Here is a 21,436-nt window from a genome sequence, read left to right as displayed (position 1 = left end):
TGTGTAGTAAAAGAGAAGTGATATGTTACTTAGACTTATTTTTGAAAGATTACTTGGGCCGGGATGACCACAATAACTTTATTTATTTATCCTTTTTACAGCCTTCACCTGGTTCCTCCCCCTCCAGTTACTGTCCACACATTCAAAGTCAGTTCCCAGGGCCATATAAAACTAAATGCTCAAATTCCAAAGATCTGGCAATACCAGTCAGTACTTAAGAAATGGATGAACTAACTTTAGAAATGATAGAAGCTCACAGCAGCAAATGCTACATCCCTCTTACTGTTTCACTGTAAATGGTCTTCAGACCTACCACATCAAGGGAATAAATGTATAGCTTACAAAAGGTTTCCTCTTTCTATCCATGGCATAGAATAAAATTTTAAAATTGATACAGAAAGAAAAGAAGATTTATTGAGTGGCTACTATGCCGTATGCCCACACACTTCACACACATTCTCTTTTCATCTTCATTAACCCTATGAGGTCTGTATTATCATGCTCTTAAAGAGGTTTAAGTAACTTTCCAAGGGTCATACATCTAGTACATGGTAGAGCCAGGATTCAAACTCAAGTGCATCTGACCCCAAAACACCTGTGTGTGCAAGTCCACATGCTAAAACCCTGCTACCAAAAGCTCACTATCAATTAAAGGATAATCCATATGCACTTATATTTTTTTGCAAGGAAGGATTCGCCCCAAGCTAACATCTGTTGCCAATCTTCCTCTTTTTTTTTTCCTTCTCCCAAAAGCCCCCTCAAGCACGGTTGTATATCCTAGTTGTAAGTCCTTCTAGTTCTTCTATGTGAGCTGCCGCCACAGCATGACAGACCAGTGGTGTGGTTCCGTGACTGGGAAGGGAACCCGGGCCACCAAAGCAGAGAGGGTGGAACTTTAACCACTAGGCAATCAGGGCTGACTCCACATCCACTTAATTAAGAATCATAAGACAGTAGTTTCATTTTCCAAGATGAAAGTATTAACTAAAGAAGTTAATGTCCATGGACACTGCAAGTACTAAAAACAGCTAGTGGTTATATGTGAATCAAATCTAACACCTTTTATTAGTCCAAGAAATCTTTTACAAATCCCTGTGAAATGTAACAATAATTAACAGTCCAGGATCAGAGCAGCAAAGACAAGTACTATGAAGAGCCTAGTTGATACCCAATCAGCTGGTCTGACTCCAAGTCTAGGGTTCTTTAAACTGTAATACCCCACAGGGCCTGAAACATACTGATCCTCTGACATCTTCAACATCTTCCAAACCAGTGAAGTTAATCTATCACCTTACATTTCAGTTTAAGCTTATTAGTTTAAGTTCAGTTTAGTTTATTCAGGGTTTGGAAAACAACTCAAATCATAGTGTTTCAAAATGCCAAATAAGAAAAGCAGAAGACTTATGTGATTTTGAACACAAAACCTGAGTCTAAGAAAAGATGAGTATTTTCTTCAACCATGTCATAGACTCCCCATTATAAATAATTAAGACTACAGCATCTACAATACACAGCACATTTATTTCCAGTGTTTTCAAATCCATATCTTGTCTAAATTTTACCCTTTTCTGTAAACTTAAAGGAAGATCATCATTCTCACTTCTACGATGGGAAAATACAGGTAGAAGGGGCATTGGAAGGATTAACAGGACTAGGTATGGAGAACATGCCAAAACCCCAAGCCCTCCTAGTTTTCCAAGGGAGTAATCAGGTTCAACTTCAACACGTAGGTTGACCATGTCAACTATAAGGAAGCCCTCCTACTCAGTGAGATCAGGAACAATAATTGGTTCTAATAATTGGCCACTGGGTATGCATAAATGTAATAAAAGTTCTGGAAATAAGCATACTGATTCTTGGTAAGCACACGACTCAGCTGGTAGGGACAAAAGTATGTTGGCATACTAGAGTAGCCTATCAGCTGCAAACACTGAGCATGCCACGGGCACAGTCAGACGAAACTTAGAGAGGAAATGACAGGACTGCAGAGCACGGGTTAAAGTAAGGATGGTTAAGAGAATTTTTACTTATATTCAGCTGGGGTTTAATAGGCATCTTGTTAAATTGAAATCTCTTCATTCTGCACATTCTTGTTAATGTAGATATTTATTACACACACAGAAGGAAGATAAAAGATGGCTGTGCAACCTAAAAGAGAGCTGCTCACTCAGGACTAAGAGATCCTTAATGCTTCTCCAGCTTCTCTGATTTAACAGACTACACTGACTTACAAACTCCTCAGGCTGACTGAGGCGAGTTCCTCTGGTTGCCGCACAGCCTTCTGCAGCACTGACAAGCCTTTCCAGGTCATCTGACTACACCACTGTAGCCCTGTCTTTAAGGCTAAAAAACCCATTCGTTTGTTTATGTTAATATGTGTGTGGAAGCTTAACCATTTGTAATCAAGCCGAACTGGACCGGTACACATTTGTTATAGGAAGCTTAGGTAACTTGTCCATGTTGACACTGTACGTCAACAACATAGCTGATACTAGATCCAAGTGATTTGATTCCAAGTCTACAGTTCTTTCAAGTGTGATAAGGCCAAAAGAATTCTCTAACATCTTCTAAATCACTGAAACTATCATAAGTTTCAGAAGATCTTTCCATTTGATAATTTAAAAAGGAAAGGTACAGTTACTTCAGATAGTGTTTCCAATTTTAATTGGACCATTTTGTTTTTCCTCCTGTGAGCACAATAAATCACTGGCCTGATGAACAATTAGAGGTAAGAACTGTATTCATTTGAACCGAGGGAGTCTTTCAACTGTAGATTATTAACATAGACAATAACATACCCATCAGTGCCATCTTAGTTTAACATGCCAGTGAACACTAAGGGAATTTTACAATCATATATGCAATATTTCAAAGCACGCAAAATTCCTATGAAAGTTTTAGTGATGCATAGTATTTCCAGATGTGTTGCCACCAAGCTAAGAGACGATCCAATCATGCCTTGAATTTATAATATGAAAAAGCCCAGAAGCTGTATGTAAAACATATTTTCATGAAAACCTGTTAAAACCAGATTTTAATTTGTTAAATAATCTCTCTCTTTCTGGATTATGGTACTGATCATAGCCTAGAAAATGATATCTGAAACCATGTTACACTTTTAAGTCACCTTTCTGACCCAATCATTTTCAATTTAGTATGTTAAACCTGGTTTATCCATAGATCTATTAGCAGACAAGTAACCTCTAACTTTTCATTCCTATATAGAATTCTTCAATTTTGTTCATTTTGTTATATGTACTGACAGAACAATCAAAATAGAAGGCTATCTGTTATATGAAGTCTTATTAAAATCAAAACAATGATCAAAATAAAGCCCACAATTCTTAATTCATTAAACTTACTAATGCCAGCTTTATTATAGCACAGAACTACATGCACATCATACATCCTCACTATCTATATTTTCCATAACCAGTCATCTCTAGCCCCCCTTCATGCCAATATTCAAATGATCTATCTGCCCAAACTGTATTTCTAGGGGTCCTTTGCATGGTTTTCCACATCAAATGTATTCATTCAACTTTTGGGCCATTACTACAGTTTATATTTTCATCATTAATATACTGTCTTTCTGGTTGGCTTCCATCTTTTTGTTCCTAGTCTTTCTTAATTTACTTCTACAGTCTCTCTCTCCCATTGATTACAACTAAAAACTCTAGACAAAATACAAAAAGCAACTACCTGAGGACTCTGAAAAATAAATAATAGATTAGGGCAAGAAATCAAAACTTGAAGAATGACCAGTAGAACAGCAATGAATAGAAAGAATGGAAAGAGTACCATCTAGTAATTAGACCTGTGCTGGAGTTAAGGAGCCATTATTAATTAGTTGTGATACTGTGGGCAAGTCATTTAAATACTCTGACCTTCATTTCCTCCTCTATAAAACGGGCAGAATGCCTCATCTATAAAACAGACATAATGACATCTCTCTGCATCAAAAGACTGTTGATGAGGTTCAAGTTAGAACATATTTGCAAAAGTATTTTATAAACTGCAAAATATCGTACAGATCCTAGACACCATCTAATCTAGTGATCTCCAAATGTTTTGACTGCACACTCAATTAGGGAAAACTCTTTGAGTAGATAACCACAATGCATGGATATTTACTTACATATAAATTACAAGCGTATACTACTAAATTAACAGTATTTGCACTATAAAACAAACAAAATTAAAAGAATAAGCTAAAATGAAATAAGATCTATTTTAAATAACTATTAAAAGTATAAAACACTTTTTGCTTTTAGTAAATATATTAATAATAATATTTTAAGAGCAAGGTGATTGACTCCGTTTTATTAATTTAATTCTCAGCGACTTGGCAATTCCAGGATTTGGTTCTAGGTCCAGTTTGATACTTGGTTAAAAGGGCTGATGCAGTTGAAAAACATCTTACAAAAGCATGTAGATTCAAATGGGAGGCGTACACTGTGGCCTAGCTGAACTAGTTAGGATACTATCCCATCCCACCTACCAATTATGCAAAAGTTTTTACCAAAATTCATCTGGTAAATTTCTATTTTTCCTGATATCGATCAGTTTATAAGCTAATTAGAAAGTTTAACTCTTTTACATCAAATGCATTCAAAACCCAGGGAAACTGTTTCCAAGTATTTTGAATGTGTCAATATGAGAGTTCTCATTGGTTTTGGCAAGAATAGAACATATATATAAATTAAAATATTTCCCAGCATGGGTTTTCAAAATCATCTTCCCATAGCAAAGTTTCTTTCAGAAAGCAGTTTCTTTCTCACTCAGTTAAAACGTCATCTTTACTTTAAATCAACGGAATTTTTAGAAAATATGTACTAGGTTTCATACTACTGGTAACTGTTTATCACCAAGGGAAAAAAAGGTTAAGAAAAGTGGAACAGTAGTATTTTTGCAAAATAAAAGTACACAATTCATTTTTAAATTCAAGGACTTTTTTATATATTGTGTCACAAGATAATGAGTAAATCTCTGTGTATAAACAATAATTATGGTCACTCCCATCTCACTATAAAGTACTACAAAGACTCTAACATATTTTAAAGGTCATGTTTTTATAAAATTATCCACAACAGTACTACTTTGTGCAATTCTGGTTTCAACTCCTTTCCTGTGTCAGCCTGACTATTAATGATGCAATAAACTGATTTAATGTATGATGTTATCTCCATTTCCTTACATTTACAGAAAAATAAGCCACTCCATCAGCAGTCATTCTTATCTAGCTTTTCCAAAACTAAATGAGTGATAATAAATGCACTATATATTTAATAGAAAATATATCCTTTCTGGTACACATTTCCTTTAGTGGCTCTCACAAAAGTAAGTCTATTTTCTTATTGAAACAGATCTTAACAAATACCCTAAGCTGAGACATGCTATAATATATCTTCTTCCAACTTAGTATAACCTACCTGCAAGGTTTTTTTTTTTTTTACTCTTTTCTTTAACTCTTAAGCAATGTTTTCTATGCTCCTTTCAACAATATTTGCTAACAAGGAATGCATTTTACTTTGCCCCCATAATTTTTCAGCCATTTTAACTGTGGCAGCAAGAACATGTGTTTTCCCAATGGTATGTGATTTTTTTGTCTTTTCACTATTGAATAAGAAAACTTAAAAAGAGTTCTAAGCAATTATCATTATGTCTAGTAAATTTTGTAGAAATAATGGGTTGAGCATCATATTACTTAAATATTGATGGAAAACATCACAGAGTTTATCTTCATGTTCTGGATTCTTAAGATTAGAGTGTCTTGCTCGTTATTTTTTTCATTACCTAAAATCTCAAGGTATACAACATACTAAGGTCAAGGCTCAGTGTTAACATTAGTGAAGGTGAACCATATTTTAAATACTTTTTTGGCTATTTTTGAACCTCCTGTCAGCTTAGATTGGGCGGTCGTCATTTTTATCGCATAACGTGGCTATCTGATAAAGAACATGAGCGCAGCTCTATGGTTATTTTGTTGGTTCACTTGAACCTTTAGTATTATCCACAAAAAACATTATTACTCTGCAGAAATCTTTTTAAGCCACTTAACCAATTTTTGAGAATTGTTTACGTTAAAATTGGATGATGTAATCATAGGTCCAGTGAACAATCACACATGAACTACAATTCACTAAAGCACACCCTCACTGTGGCTGCACGGTCAACGCCATGCAATCCACTGTGGGAAACACTGACCTAACCTATATGGATACATAAGTACAAGTCCTTGGGTCATGTATGCCAAGTGGGAAAAAAAAGATAAAAGCTCAACTTTAAAGGAAAGATAAAATAAAAAGGAACTTAATCATTAATAGGCAACTTCATCTTCCTCTCTCCTACCTTTAGGATTCCTCTCTGGAGGCTGGAATATTTGAAAATTAAGTAAAATCATCTAGCCTAAGTATTTTCCTGTGGTTATCAAATGAAAGAATGAATCATGGTCTCAGAGTCTCTCAGGAAATAAAAACCCATTCCTCATCTTCCTAACTTGTTTAGGGAAGTATAACACAGCAATCTGAGACAACAGGAAAAAAATTAAGCTCAATATTATAAAGCAAATTTTAACTTCCTCCAAAACCTTTCCATAAAGTCCTCAGGAATCCACATTCTATCATAAGCAAATTCACCTACATCTAGAACACTATACAGAACATCCTCTTCATCTCTCATCCTCACAGAAGCTCATTCCCAAGGAAATTACTTCCTTGATCAATTTCTAAAACAGAATTTTCTCTTTCTTCTACACTTTGTCACACCTGTCACGAGGTCTAGAAGGCAATTTTAGCATTCTCACAGTTCTTCTACACCACTTTTAGACCCATGTTTTTCTGTTTTTAAAGTCCAACATACAGCACTTCCTATCCTTCCAGAGTTTGCTCTCCCTTTCCCCACTACAATCTTTAATGTCATTGAGACATCAGGTCCCCTGACTCCTGCCATCTAGTCTACCAAGTTTCTTCCTTTCTCATTTCTTTCCTTATCTAGACTGGATTCCATGGGCCCATCACTTACGTTATTTTGTTTTATCATCCTCAGTTCTTCCGTACCTGTTCTGACAATCCCCAGGATCAATCTAACCATTTTCCTTCTGCACTCCAATACAGAGAAAGTGAAGAAATTCTGGGAGAAAGATGATCATATAACCATATGATCTAGTACCATCTCCAACCTTCACTAGGCCTCCAGGGTTGTTTAGCAAATCTTTCACTGGTTCCCAATTAGTTTCCCACAACAACCATTCTAAATCATTAACTCCTCTATGCAACTCTCACTTCAATCTCCTGCTTAGCAAGATTTCACCTCCTAGTTCAAAGTAAAAACAGGAGATCTTCCAGGCTCTCCTTCTCGGAACTTCTAATCCTCAAACTATACCATAACCACCCCTCCTCATCTCTCTTCTCCTTCTCAAAGGAATGGGACTATTTAAGGCTAATCCCACCTTTCTTTGGCTTATCTGAAATTTATTACATAAATTATCACTTTTTATCTCCAAATCTTTTATCTAATTTTTTTTTTTACACACTGAGACCCCTTGAGCTATAAAACATGTTTAGGCCTCTCTCATCTTAAAAAAGAAAATTCTGCCATGACCCTACATCGTTTGCTTTTAGTCACTGCACTACTTAAAGAACTATGTTCACTTTACTTTTTCATTCATAGATTCTAAATCAATGTCTAATACATAGTTGACGTAATTAAAGAATCCCTCACTAAAGAATTAATTAACATAAACTAGATTTGTAAATGCCCACCTTCAGAAATACTTACACAATAGCTTCTCGTCACTGAAGACTTCTGCCTGTGGTCCACATTTGGAATTAACTAAAATTACAGAATGAGTGGTTAAAAGTTCTCAAATGAATGAGCTATCAAGGCTAAAGCTTCTGTCCTGACTTTCCACCTTAAAATAGATATTTTGGATCTAGAAAACAATTTTGTTTTGTTTTAACTGGGATATACCTGTCCCAGGGGTCTGCCTGCATACATACAATGCAGTACATATCTGGGAAGAGTAAAACGGGCTTTCAAATAAAATTGGTGACCTATACTTAGTACACTTAAAAAACTTCTGTTTTAATTGCTCTAGGGCTACACTTTCTCCTCTCTTAAAGACCAACAGACTGCTGACAATATCAAAACAGTTTTCCAAATGTCCCAGTAAACGTGGATACAACCCATTAGTGCCTACTTTAGTAAGGATAACCCAAGCACATATACACCCAAAAGCCACTTGGATTAAGAGGCTATATGAAGATAAAATTATAAATGGGCAGATGGAACCTTGTTAAAATTTTAGGTTAACTAATAATTTCTCATTTAAAAAAACTAAATCTGGCTCTTAAATCTAACAAAAAGGGCAGTTTGCAGGATACTGTTAATCAAGGCATGATTCTGCTGAAGTTGTGAAGGCCCACAACATGGCTGGTATCTGGGAGGTCAAAAGGGTCCTACTCTACAAATTGAAGATCACATGTTTAATTTTTGAAGATGAAAGGCAATTACTGATGGGGTTCTTAGTGATAATGCCTCATCTAGATTAATATCCAGAGGAAATGCCTCTAGAGTTAAAAACCACTGTGAATAGTGGGCTCTAAGTCTCACCAAATATTTAGCTTTATGAATTCTCTAGGCACAATCCCTGTGACTAGACACAATGCACAATTTATCCCGTAGTTTTAAAAAGGCAACTCTTTACTCCCCATATTTGCCCAGTCCCCACCAAACTTAGAGACCTTTCAGTTTACTGATATTTTATCTAAAAACTGCAAATTGGGGTTTTACAAATCAATGTTCAAAATAAGGAGCAAGTGGGTTGTAGTTGAGCTATTCCACCACAGAACATTTACATAAATACTCATTACAAAGTATACTACTACATTATTTGTAGCTTTTATTGACCTTTCCTTGGTCACTGACTCTGAGACAAGATTTGGTTATGGCTTAGCTTTGTTACAGGCTATGTTGTGCTGTGATAACAGAGAAATCCTAAAAACCAGTGTCTTAACCCAACAAAGGTTTATTTCTTGCCCATGCAAAATCCTCTTCAAGTCAGGTGATTCTCCAGGACAGGTGTCCTGCAGTGACAACTCAGTGTTGCAAGTTACCTCCATCTTGCGTCACCTCCATCTCAAACATAGCTTTCAGATTTCCTCACAAAGGGAAGTGAGAGCATAGAGAACTCATACCCAGTGGTCTATGCTTTGACCACTCACATCAATCACATGACAATTAAGGCTGAAAAATGCAGTCTTCCTGTGTTCCAAGGAAGAGGGAAACAGAATGGAACTCAGTGAACTGGGGTCTGTCTCTGCCACAATGACAAAATCTATTGTGAAAATGATGTGAGGCAGGTTCATCCCTTCTTATAGCTGAGGAAACGAATGCTCAGAGGTATAAGTAATTCCTCTATAGCTAGAAAGTAGTAGAGGTGGGTCCATTTAATTCCAGAGCTCTCACCTTTCACCATTTTACCCTGCCGGATGTCCATGCAGAACCTGCACCATTTTATTACCAAGAGAGTCAAAGTTGCAGAGGAGTTAAAATTTTCCATCAGTCTGAAATAAGTTGTGCCCCACCTCCCATCATTTTAACGATTTAATGATATACCACTTTTGAACATGATACATGCTCTTGCTATATAGAAAAAAGAAAAACAAGTATTCTTTTTAAAACTGTTACGTTTTATTACCTTAAACTAGAATAGACTTGAGTAGACAACTGGAATACTAGTTAATTATTACCAGAAAGGTACACTTTAAAACTTACACAACTTGTCAATTATACCTCAATAAAGCTAGAAAAAAATTATTACCAGAAAGGATTATAAACCAACTATTCCTAAACCTAAATTGTTTCTAGTAGTTATTTCCCAATTTTTAACTGTATTTACAATTTTTACTTGTATTGTTATAATAATCTCATAAAATAAGTTGGCACATCCAGTTAGCTTGCTGCACTTACCACAAATGATTTATCTTGAAGAGTACATGAGGAGGGAGCATTGTTCAAAACTAGGAGCACTACTCAGTTTCAAAGGAAACTTTGGTTTTAACACGTGATAATCTACATGTATAAACTATTTTAAATCCTTTTTAGAATAAAGCAGAGGAACACTGAAATGAATAGATCAAGAGTTTCCTGGGGCCCTTTTAAGAATCACATGAGTATAACACTCTGGATAGAACTGCACATATTTAATCATTAAAGGTGCAGGATGAACTAAAGCCAAGTGCTTTCATCCACAAGAATTTAACTACTTAGACTTGATCTTGGACAGGCTGGCCAGGGGTTGGAGAATTTTTTGATTAAGAACTCTATAGTTGGGGCCAGCCTGGTCAACACCAGCCTGGGGCGCTCTGCTTTGGCGGCCCAGGTTTTGCTGGTTCGGATCCCAGACGTGGACCTGCCAGTCAAGCCATGCTGTGGCAGCATCCCATTTACAAAGTAGAGGAGGACTGGCACAGATGTTAGCTCAGTGACAATCTTCCCGCAAGCAAAAAGAGAAAGGTTGGCAACAGATGTTAGCTCAGGGCCTATCTTCTTCACCAAAAACAGAAGAAGAAGAAGAAGAAGAAGAAGAAGTCGTCTACTGCTATGTGGTTAAATTGATGTTTCTAAGAGGTATATATAAGGCACATAGTCAAAAAATTGCTATTAAATCTCCAACCAGTCAGGATACTTTACCTGGTATACATTTTTTTTCTGGTATAAATTTTTAACCTGGCATACATTTTTTTAAAAACTTTTTAAAGACAAATCTGAAGATGAGCAGCAAGGGACTGGTTACCTTTTTTATCTGTAAACTACCAATGGAGGTTGCTATTTCCTTAGGGAGGAAAAGGGTGAGGAGAGGAGAATTTTGACCAAGTACATGACATCTCCAGGATTTGAACTGAGCTTACAAATAAAAAAACGGGGAAAATCTTTCCCTTGGGATAGATACTGGTACGCCTAAAGGAGCTAGGAAGCTAAAATTATCTAGGGCCTTCCTAATGATGGTAGAGCTGCGAGAAGCATCTTTTTCCAAAAACCTAAAGGAATGTATTGACAACGTAGTTTTTAATACCATGATAAGTTATTACAGCAAGTGGGATGAAAGTAAGACTGTCATACATTTAGAGATGTAATCAGAGTTCTCTTTCTGGGCTCGCTTTCACTGGTGTTAAAACTCTGGCCAGGCTTCTGCTTACCAGAAATCCCGCAGCTGAAAATCCAAATAAAGGAGGGAAGAGCACAGATGAGCAATAGGCAGAAACTGAATGCTGTGAAAATTGAAGAAAAAAGGCGAGCTGGGTCCATCAAGAGAGCCATAAACTACAGAAAGGGAGAGAATCATAATCCCATTTGAAACTCAAGCAAGTGAATAGGTGGACATATCTTTTCCTCCTAGCCTTATTTAAAATCCAGCATCGTAATGGCTCCCATTATCTGCAGAAGAGGAACCACTGAAGAATGCCCTGAGAGACCAAAATAATTAGGAGAAACAATACAAGCTTTTCCTAAGTAGTTTGCAATAAGAAGGGTGTTAGAAAGCCTTTCCAAGATAGGAATAAAAGGCCTTCCTAAGATTGGACAACACAAGATTCAATGAGATCAGGGTTTCTCAACCTCAGCACTACTGGCACGTGGGGCCAGATAATTCTTTGTTGTGGGGAGCTGTCCCGTGCATTGTACGATGTTTTAGCAGCATCCCTCGTCTCTCTCCTCTGGACAGCAATAACAACCCTACCAGTTGTGACAACCAAAAAATGTTTCAAACGTTGCCAAACATCCCCTGGGGGGCAAAATCATCCCTGTTAAACACCACTGCTACGGGTGAGACAAATAGCAAACAGCTGCCAGGGATAACTCATTTTCTTCGTAAACCGCATTCCCAAACCATCTCACCCCCTGAGCCAGGAAACGGTAAGAAGGAACAGCAGGATTTGTAGGAAAAATGACAAGTTCAAATTCTGTATATGTCAAAACATGGGATATCAAATGGAGATGTCCAAAAGGCAGTTGGATATATGGGACTAGAACCAAGAAAAGACGTCTTGGCTACAGAAATATACCAGAAAAGCATTAGCTATATTAATACCTCTGAGACAGGCTTTTGCAAATCCTCAGCCAAAATAAAATCCTCTTAAGAGATGATGATTATTACCCTACACAAGCTCTACCTAGTGCCTAATTAAACAAGAAGCCCTTGATAGATTTAGTCTACTGCAGGGTTATGTACTCATGCACAGTTTTTACCTTCATCTGGACAAACCTGCCATATGTTAAAGCCTTCAGAGTAAACTCTCACATATCTTTACTAATTGATATGCTGCAATAATTTTCCCACTTGGCATATGCTCCCTCTTTTGACTTTTTGTTCCCAAATCCATTGTCCCATATTCTGTCTGTTCTGAATAGATATTTGTTCTCTACTACTGCAGACACATAATTAGTGAAAGCAGATGCAATTCTCAATATTAAGAATTACATGCAAGTGAATTTTCCAACATTATCATTAAAGAAATTCTGTACTAGAAGGCTCAGAGACTTCAACCAGATTACTTTTTTTGTTCAACAGAAACCTCTCTAACAGTTTGAATGCACCTCAGTTTAAGAGTATATTTTCCTGAATGTCTGTTTTTGATTGAGAAAATTTACTTAAATGTAATTTTCCAGGAAATCAGAAGACACATTTCTACATATGCATAAGTTTGCTTGTTAAAAATGTATTCAACATGTTTTATGAAGAGTTACATTTCATGCAAAAACAGGAGCAAAGAAATAACTCTCCCAACTTAAGACATACAATCTGGTGAACAAAATATAGTGAAAGTAAAATAAATCTGAATAAGTAAAGAATCCTTTGCATATACCATGTTCAATTTAAATTGGCTTCCTTACGTAAAATCTTCTACTGCGTGCTCTTTAATTTTCTTAACTAGCTTAAAAACTGTTTAATAAGTGAGGGTAAGTTGAGAATTTGTTTTAAAACAATCACTTAAAATATCAATCAATTCACAGAATTTTCACCTAGCTCACCTCCATAGTCATATTATACCAACACACTGGCATACATTCAGTAAGGGCAGGTATAAATAAAGGATGGTAATATTTCCTTTTAGAGATGATCAAATATTAAAGACGGAACACAAATCCATATACAATCCAAAGAGGAAATTAAGTTTAGCATTTTTCTAACCACAAACTAAATATTCACTAATGAGATTTTCAAGATTCACTTTTGTTTATATAATCCTTACTAAAAAGTATATCATTAAATAAAAGTATCAGTAAACCCCTGCTTTTCTTTATATGCTCCTTAGGGTAAACTTACAAAATCAGATATAATTTTTGTTGGAGGAAATTATTATGATCCCCTTCACTGTCCATTCTTTCCCCAAATAAAGAAAATGCAAATGATGCTCAATTTAATATATGTTCTCCAAAGACTCATCACTTAAAATTACAACATAGCTAGAGAAAAAAGAGAAGAAAAAGTAGTAAAGTGTTTTTTAAAATTGTTGTTTCTTACCAATATGTTGCTGTAGAGCCCAAGAGGAGTTTGAGGCATGAGCAGAGAGCATCTTTTCAACAGCTGGAGGAAGTCTCTTCCAATTAGTAAACTCCAAAGTGAAGATAAGGGTGTCATCACTGACTGAGTCAATCCTATATTAGCAAGATGTTAACACACCATTAGACACAAAATATACCAAAGGCTTAACCTGAAAACAAACCATATACCTACTCCTACAACATCTTAATGTAGAAGGCAGACAGAAAACTGCAACACAGAAAATACTCGTGTAACTGAAGGCAAGTTTAGTGGATATGAATAATCTACAGATTCCTACAGGAAAGTGAATTGACTCTGTGTAGTTGTCCAATAGATGACAAAAGGAATTTCTACTCTTGTAGAGGGTAAGAACTTTCCTTCCGGTTCCCCAGCAGCAGTGGTAAGAAAACACGGAAACAGCATCAGTGTCATCAGTGGATTTGCCATCATCTCCTCCCAAGTGGACCATCTTGCCAAATCTAGATTGGGCATCTTTACAGACATATAATTTAACAGTCCTGAAAGGATAAAGCCCAAACAGCCACAGCTACACCTGAACAGAGTATATGAGAGAGATGACTCATTTCTACCCAACTTCCAGAGACGTACAATTGGTCTCCTCTAAGAACCTTCCCCATTATAGATTCAGCTCTAAAGGATGTCCAGAATAACTTTGATCTTTAAGGACTGAACAAAGGCGTTCAAGATAAACACTTCTCCTTCTGTTTTTTCAAAATAATGTCAGATTTCCTACCAACCCACCCAAAAGAGACTTCCCAAAAGTTTATAAGCATTTGGATACTAATGGAAAGGCACTGCTCTAAGAAAAGTTTTGATTTGTAATACCACCTCTACTACTTACAAATATGTTGCCTAAAATCTTTAAGCTCTAGATCCTGGTCTCAAAAGTGAGAATAACACTTAACCTGACTATTTCAGGAAACTGTTTGTGAAAATAATATAGGACAACATAGTAAACACACTTTTAAAACTATAAAATGTTATATAAATATTTGATATTCCTAAAACTAGTTCGAAACTTTCAGTGTTACATTTTCAGTATGCCTTATAACATCGACCACAGGAAATTTGGTCAGAGCTTAAAGAGAACTCTAAATTCTAACAAAATCACCCATCCCATACTCAATTAGATACTTCCCTATCAGTACATTGTTTGAGGAAAAATAAAATGATTAGGGCCTCTGAAAATTATTTCAAAAATAGAAATTCTTTTCAAGGTTGCCTTTTAGGAGACATTACTGAGCAAGGACTAAAGAAGGAAAAAAATAGAAAAAAAAGGAAAGAAACCAAATAATACACTAGTTATCTCAAAGACAACTATTTATTGAATGTCAGGGTCAGAGTATCCTTGAAATGACAGATTAGAGATTATGAAAATTGTTTCCCAAATTCTTAATTCTCTAATATGCAAACATAAAGAAGGAAGAGCGTCAAGTGCAGCACAAACATCTCGGGAAAACATTTTACTCCTCAGGAAGCTCTCAGTGAAAGCACAACTTATCAGGAAACGCTGAGAATAAATGAAATGATAAAATATATTCAAAGGCAAACAATTGCCTTGATTTTCCAGGAAACCCACACCAAAGGTTACTTGGTTCTGGTCCCATATTTCTTTTTTAACGGTTTCATTTTTCTGCTTTACTGTGCTTTAAGTCTCACTGTGACTAAACACAAAGTCATTTTCATGCAGCTATCTAAACACACAGGAGAAAGAAATCTGTTTATACAGCTTTAGTTAATAAACTGCTGAGTTTATTTTACCAATGCTGACAGTGCCACTAAAAATGTATTGTTACTACACTACATTGACCATTACATCGTACAAAGCAGTTGTACAATCATAAATGAGTGACAGTTAATCAACTAAATGCACGGATGACATTTACTTTCTATTATTCACCTTTTACATTTGGGGGGGAGGCACCTAGTCTTGCATTTAAAGTTGAAAATATATTTCAACTCTGTAGATTACATGTGACAGGCAATTATTCAGCTAGATACATTTTTTAAGACTGTTTAAGACAAGCAATACCTAGGAAAGACATTTATAATTTACATGACAAAGATTAAGCAACACACTTACATGTGATATAAATAAGATACAACCAAAATCCACTTTACCAACATACTGGAATTTTTATGGGAGAATTTTTCTTATAACAGCTCCTTGAATATAAATTTAATCAAAGAAAGCAAAACATTTATCATATTCAGTGAAAACACTGGCTTTATCCATTTAGTAAAAGATTCAGTGAACAAAAATTTAACCATGTTAAGCATTTTCATTGCTAAAGTGAAATTTTCCATTGTATTGTTTCTAATAAATAAAAAGTGACTAAAGTTACTCCTTCGGAGTAAAATGATGCAACTGGCATTCTCAATTCAGATAGCTGAAAGTTTTACAATTTACTTCAAAATAATTTGTAGTTTACTGGTTCTTAACTCTTTTCTATCCTAACACATTCAATAAATACAGCACACACCCAGTGGTTTATTACCACAAAAATTCTTAAATGGGCTATTCATACAGGAGGAAGGGGAGCCTATATCAGAACTGAAGATGGGAGAGTATATTTTACAAATCCTTCTAGGAGAATACAGCTAAATAATTCCCTCTTATTCCAGCAGTCTATGTAGTTGGCTGAGGAGGAAACGAAAAGAGGCAATATTTAATTTTTTTCCTCTGAATAGGTTCTTCCTAATTTAGGAGTAGGAAGAAGCAACACAAGTTGGCACAGATCCCCCCAAGTCAGGCAAGGGATTAAGGTACCCGAAATTAAGTGATTCGCTACCGCATCCCTGTGGATACACAGGGCTAAGGCAACACAGCACAACAGTTAGAACAACAGACTTGAGCCACACTACGGGACAGCCTGGGTTCAAATCAAGCTCTAGCACTAACTAGCTGTGTGAGCTTCAGGAAGTATTTTAAACATTCTGTGCCTCAATTTTCTCCTCTGTAAAACAAGGATAATAGTATCTACCGTATTTTATATTAAATGAGTTAGTACAGTAAAGAACTAACGTAATGTCTACTCTGTGTCAGGCAGTATTCTAAGTGTTAGTTAAAGAAAGAAATAAACTAGAAGCCAGGATGGAGCATGAAGGCTGAAAGTAATGATGGGCAACTAGTACGGAGTCAAGTTAGTACCTTCAGTAGAGGAACACAAGGAGTGTCACTGAGAAGAAAATGGGTACACCTTGGGGACAAGCACCAAGTGGGTGGCAGAGGAAAGGGAACACACTGTCAGGGCTATCCTCAGCCACATGTTGAGCTGCATTTACAGCAGCAGCCGGGAAGTAAACCCTAGAATGGAGAGGGGCAACTGGTGCTAGCTGTCAGGAGCCCGGATACAACAATAAGACGCACTAAGTAAAAAGTTTAAGGTACCCAAACAGCTTTGTTAATAGCTAGATATAGCATTCATTAGCAAGTGTTTTTCTCTCAACAGTGTGCATGTGTGTGTGTGCACACACATATAAAAGGGATTTAAGTCAAATATACATACACAAGTAACTTTTAAAAAATCAGACATTTCTCAATGAATTGTCAATAATCTTCACATTTCATTCAATTATCTAAAAAATACAATGGATTTTTGTGAACATTTATGGAAAAGCACTTGACAGATAACTATGTGCATTTAACAGATAACTATGAGTTAATCAGCTACTGGACAAAGGAGTAAATACAATCAAGGACTCAACCTGTTGTAAACTATAAAAAAAGGAAAGTGGAGATCAGAACGTGTATCTAAACTTTGCTTTTACTGCTATATTCCTCAAACCGCCCACCAGAAAGCAGTTTTTCCTTACAAACCACATATCTGAAACACTTAGTATCAGAAAGGGATGATAGTCCTAAGCATAAAACCTCCGCTTAGTGAAATTCCTGAACTCCATATAACGGCAGACATACTAAAAGGGGGAGATGCTGGGATCCTGCCAAATAAAGACCTGCTCTTCACCTAAAGATGGTGAAGCCACCAGGCGGAAGATGGAGTCCCCAGAAATGTAAACGAAACCTGAACCTCTAAGAGGACCTCTTCTGAAAGGAAAAACTCAAATAAGAAGATATCAAAGCACTTTTCTGCTGAAACACAAAATCTCAGTATTCATCTAAATATTATTTTAGTGAATGGTAGTTTATGAAGCATAAAAATGAAGACTTCTGATGTTTCATTGAATTTTATAAAATATCCATGTCCTCTATGTTCCTAGACACCTTTATTCTACTTTCTCATTTGACTTGAATGATCAGGCCAAAAGAGTCCTCTCACCGCCACAGTTACCTTCTCGGCCCCATCTAGACACTAAGAACTCTTGCAAAGGCTGGAGCTGGTAGGAACAGTCTTCCTCTTTTTGCCCAAGAAAAATCCTAACTCAACTTTCATATAATCACTTGTAGGGGCTGCTGTTCTGAGAGACTATCTGCTGTAAACAAGTTATATCCTGAACTGCTGCAGAAATCAGTATTAAGTAAGACAAATTTCAAACAGACAAAATGCTGTAGGACAGGAGGATTCAATCTAGTTGACTAAGGGATAACAGAAATCTCTAAAGCAGCTACAACTATTCTGTCACCTGCATTTTAAGAGGAGCATGGGAATGGCTAAGCAGAAAAAATATCCTTCTCAGAAGAGTCCACTGGCATCCATACCTTTCTACTCCCTTCCAGTCACCTCTTACCTTTTTCCAGGGCTGTATCCTTACATTCAATCTCACTCTTAGCAGCCCTCCAACTCCTTCAGCCCAACCTAGCCGTTACAGTCAAATCACACATACATACACATATATATACACACACACACACACACCCTCCTCTTAACACAGGGATCTCAAGAAATTAGAGGAAATCAAAGGTAGTATATTCTCTCAAAAATGGTAAGGTCCACTATGGTAGCATTTCTTACCATGAACTGCATAGTAGATTCAGAGGGTCAAATCCAGCAAGCAGGAGAGACGGCAACCATTCCTTATATTTTGTTTGCGCTTTAATTGCATGCTTTATAAATTCAGATACATGGTTCCATGGTGCCAACGGGCAACCCTTCTTCAAAAAGTAGCGAAATACTGAAAACTTCTCATACTTCAGGCAGTAAGCCAAATGAAGTTCATTTAGCTGGGCTCCATATTTCAAAAGAATATTCACAATTCCAAAGAATTCGCAGCTACACCACAAGAAAAAAAGAGAAACAGAAGTTCGACTTTTACATAAAAAAAGAATTCTTACAGTTAACAGTAGTTAAAGCTGGAGATTAAATGAACGGCAGACAGGATAGTAGAAGGTTTTTACATGTCTAGTGGATTGAGACTAGGCGAAAGAGGGGTTTTATGCTGCAATTTACACCCTCCTGTGTGGTTTTTAATTTCCAACTATGAACAGGTAGTACCCTTAGAATTTAAAATTAACAATTTTTAAAATTATCATTAACGAACAGAAAACTCTCCTCAAACTGTGATATTTTTGTTCAATTAAGTATCTCTACTATAAAATATTTGTTAAACAAAGTTAATAAACAATGTGTTCAGTCCCTAAAGACAGATGACTCATTCTAGGAATCTCTAAGATACCATTTCCTTTAGCAATAGCTGTAGCCAATTTCCCTCTTACTTCTAAATGTCTAATGGTAAAAAAAAAACCATGTAGAAAAGCTTTTCTTTCTAATGAAGAAAAATTTAACTTACAGATTTATATTTTTAAATTATCTTCTTTATCAAGTAGTATTACAGAATAAAAGTATATCATTTTACACCTATTAAATTGGTTACTTTTTAAAAAAAAATTTACCCTCTAATACTTGTAAATTGTGGTTAAATCGATTGAAAATAAGTGTAAGTTTTTTTTGAGAGAGCTAAGTGGCAGGATGTATCGAAAGAGGGATTACAGCACAGTTATAAGGACCACAGACACTGGAGGCAGGTGCTCAGTCACTTACTAGCTGTGTGACTCTGAGCAAGTTACTTAACCTTTCTCGCACACAGAACTAGAACTATTTAAGTATTTGTAAAATAAAATGATATATAAAGCAAACTATAAATTAAAATATAATAAACATAAATCTTGGCAATTTATCCAAGAGAAAAAATCAAAAAGAAATTATATCCTATTTGCACAAATATGTTAACCATAGTATTACCTATAACAGACTTTAAAAAGAAAGTAATTACTTAAATGTCCAACACAGAAGCAGATAAGTACAAAATATGATATAGTCATCAAAAACTGCAAGTATGATGGCTGTGTAGTCACATTAAAAAAAACTGTTTCTGATATAACTTTAACTGTAACAAAGCTCAGTAAACATGCACGTTCACTATGTAGACAACCAGGAAAGAAAACATGTAAGAAGAAAATTATTCTCCTTTTGACATTGGTATTAATGTTACTTGAAACAACTATAGACAAAAAAGAATTACTTCATTACTCATAGTATTATAGAATCTAAATAGAGGCATAAAAATTATACATAAAACAAATATAAAATGTTTAAACCACTGTCATGTGAGACCAATTACTTCAAGGACTTATGCATGGAACTTCAAGTTTTAAAGTAGTTAAAACACTATATACATAAGCAAAATATCACTTAACTCATTTTAGTTATTCTCCAATTTGTGTTTCCTTTCTTTAGGTACATGATTAAACAAAGTATTCTCTTTACTTTTAATCATTTGCACAGTAATCAGAAAAGAAAAATCTACAATTCTAAAATTTCTTTATAAAAATTAATAACTTTGTTGTCTGCCTACCATCTTGCTATTTGTTCCTGATGAGAAGTATATCATTCATATCATTGTTCTTGAAAACAGCCCTGTACGTATGTATTTTTTCCTTGGGCTGCTTTCAGATACAGGAAAGCTGAGAGAATTTGTTGCCAGCAGTCCAGCACTACAAGAAATGCTAAAGAATATACTTCTGACTGATGGTTTTAAACAGTTTTCACCAATTTATTTCAACCACTTTGACCTCATTTAACTAAGCTCTCACTATTTTCCCTGCCGTGATTATTTGCCGATTCCACTACAGAACAGACAAGCTACACACGGACTGCTGAACATGTGCCAATAAATATGCAGCTAAACTGTGAGAAAAGTTCAAAGCACCGCCTCATTACAAATGGGATATATAATTCTGAAGAAGCCCGCAATTTTCAAGGCATGTGTGTTTACCTGTGCAATGCAGGGATTGGTTGAATTCTTCCCTCAAACACTTTGAAACCATCAATAGCCTAACAATAGATACTTTAGTCCTTAATGATTTAGGTCTTAAAGAAGATATACTTTTGCTACAGAATACAAAGGTAGATGCAAGCCCTAAACGCACCCTGTTAGATAAAGTGCTACAGACAGGTTCTCTAGACATTTTCTGTTTAGAAAGAACTACAAAACCAGGAGGCTTTCTTACTAAAATTTCAATATATACATGTGGATCACGCTAAGAAAATTTTAGAAACAAGGCCAAAGGATAAACCATGCATCTCTAAAATGTGAGAGGAACATGTACATGTATAATTCTCTATAATAATAAACTTTATTATTTATTTTGTACCAGGCACTACATTAAATGTGTTACGTAGAAGATTTTGCCTTAATCCTCACAACAGTCCTAAGAAGTAAGTTCTGTTATTATCTCCATTCTAGATGCAAAAACTGCATTTAGTCACAGAGCTAGTAATTGGTAGAATTGGGATAAGAATATCAAACCAAAATCTAAAGGTGATTATGATACAGCAAATATCTGAAATGTCTCTCTTCTAACTACTATGAAAACTGAACACTTCATGAAATAGTCAAATTGAAAAATATTTTAAGGCCAGACCTGTGTTTCCCAAAGTATGTTCCATGGAATACTAGTCCCTGAAAACT

At 35.7% G+C, this 21,436-nt stretch overlaps 1 protein-coding gene across 1 annotated transcript in view; it reads right to left on the bottom strand.

The window, feature by feature from the left end:
* The window catches only part of ASB3 (ankyrin repeat and SOCS box containing 3), a gene marked incomplete at its 5' end in the record, with an annotated part of 106,627 nt that overhangs the window by 1,785 nt on the left and 83,406 nt on the right, over positions 1–21,436 (bottom strand). Inside the window, 3 exons of the mRNA XM_046661837.1 lie at positions 7,780–7,833; positions 13,526–13,659; positions 18,481–18,738. Coding sequence (XP_046517793.1) covers positions 7,780–7,833; positions 13,526–13,659; positions 18,481–18,738 — 446 coding nt within the window. The remainder of the gene's footprint in view (positions 1–7,779; positions 7,834–13,525; positions 13,660–18,480; positions 18,739–21,436) is intronic.

This window comes from Equus quagga, chromosome 5 (assembly GCF_021613505.1).
Source record: "Equus quagga isolate Etosha38 chromosome 5, UCLA_HA_Equagga_1.0, whole genome shotgun sequence".
Lineage (NCBI taxonomy): Eukaryota > Metazoa > Chordata > Mammalia > Perissodactyla > Equidae > Equus > Equus quagga.
Note: the sequence above shows the minus strand (reverse complement) of the source record. Positions and strands in the feature narration are given on the sequence as shown.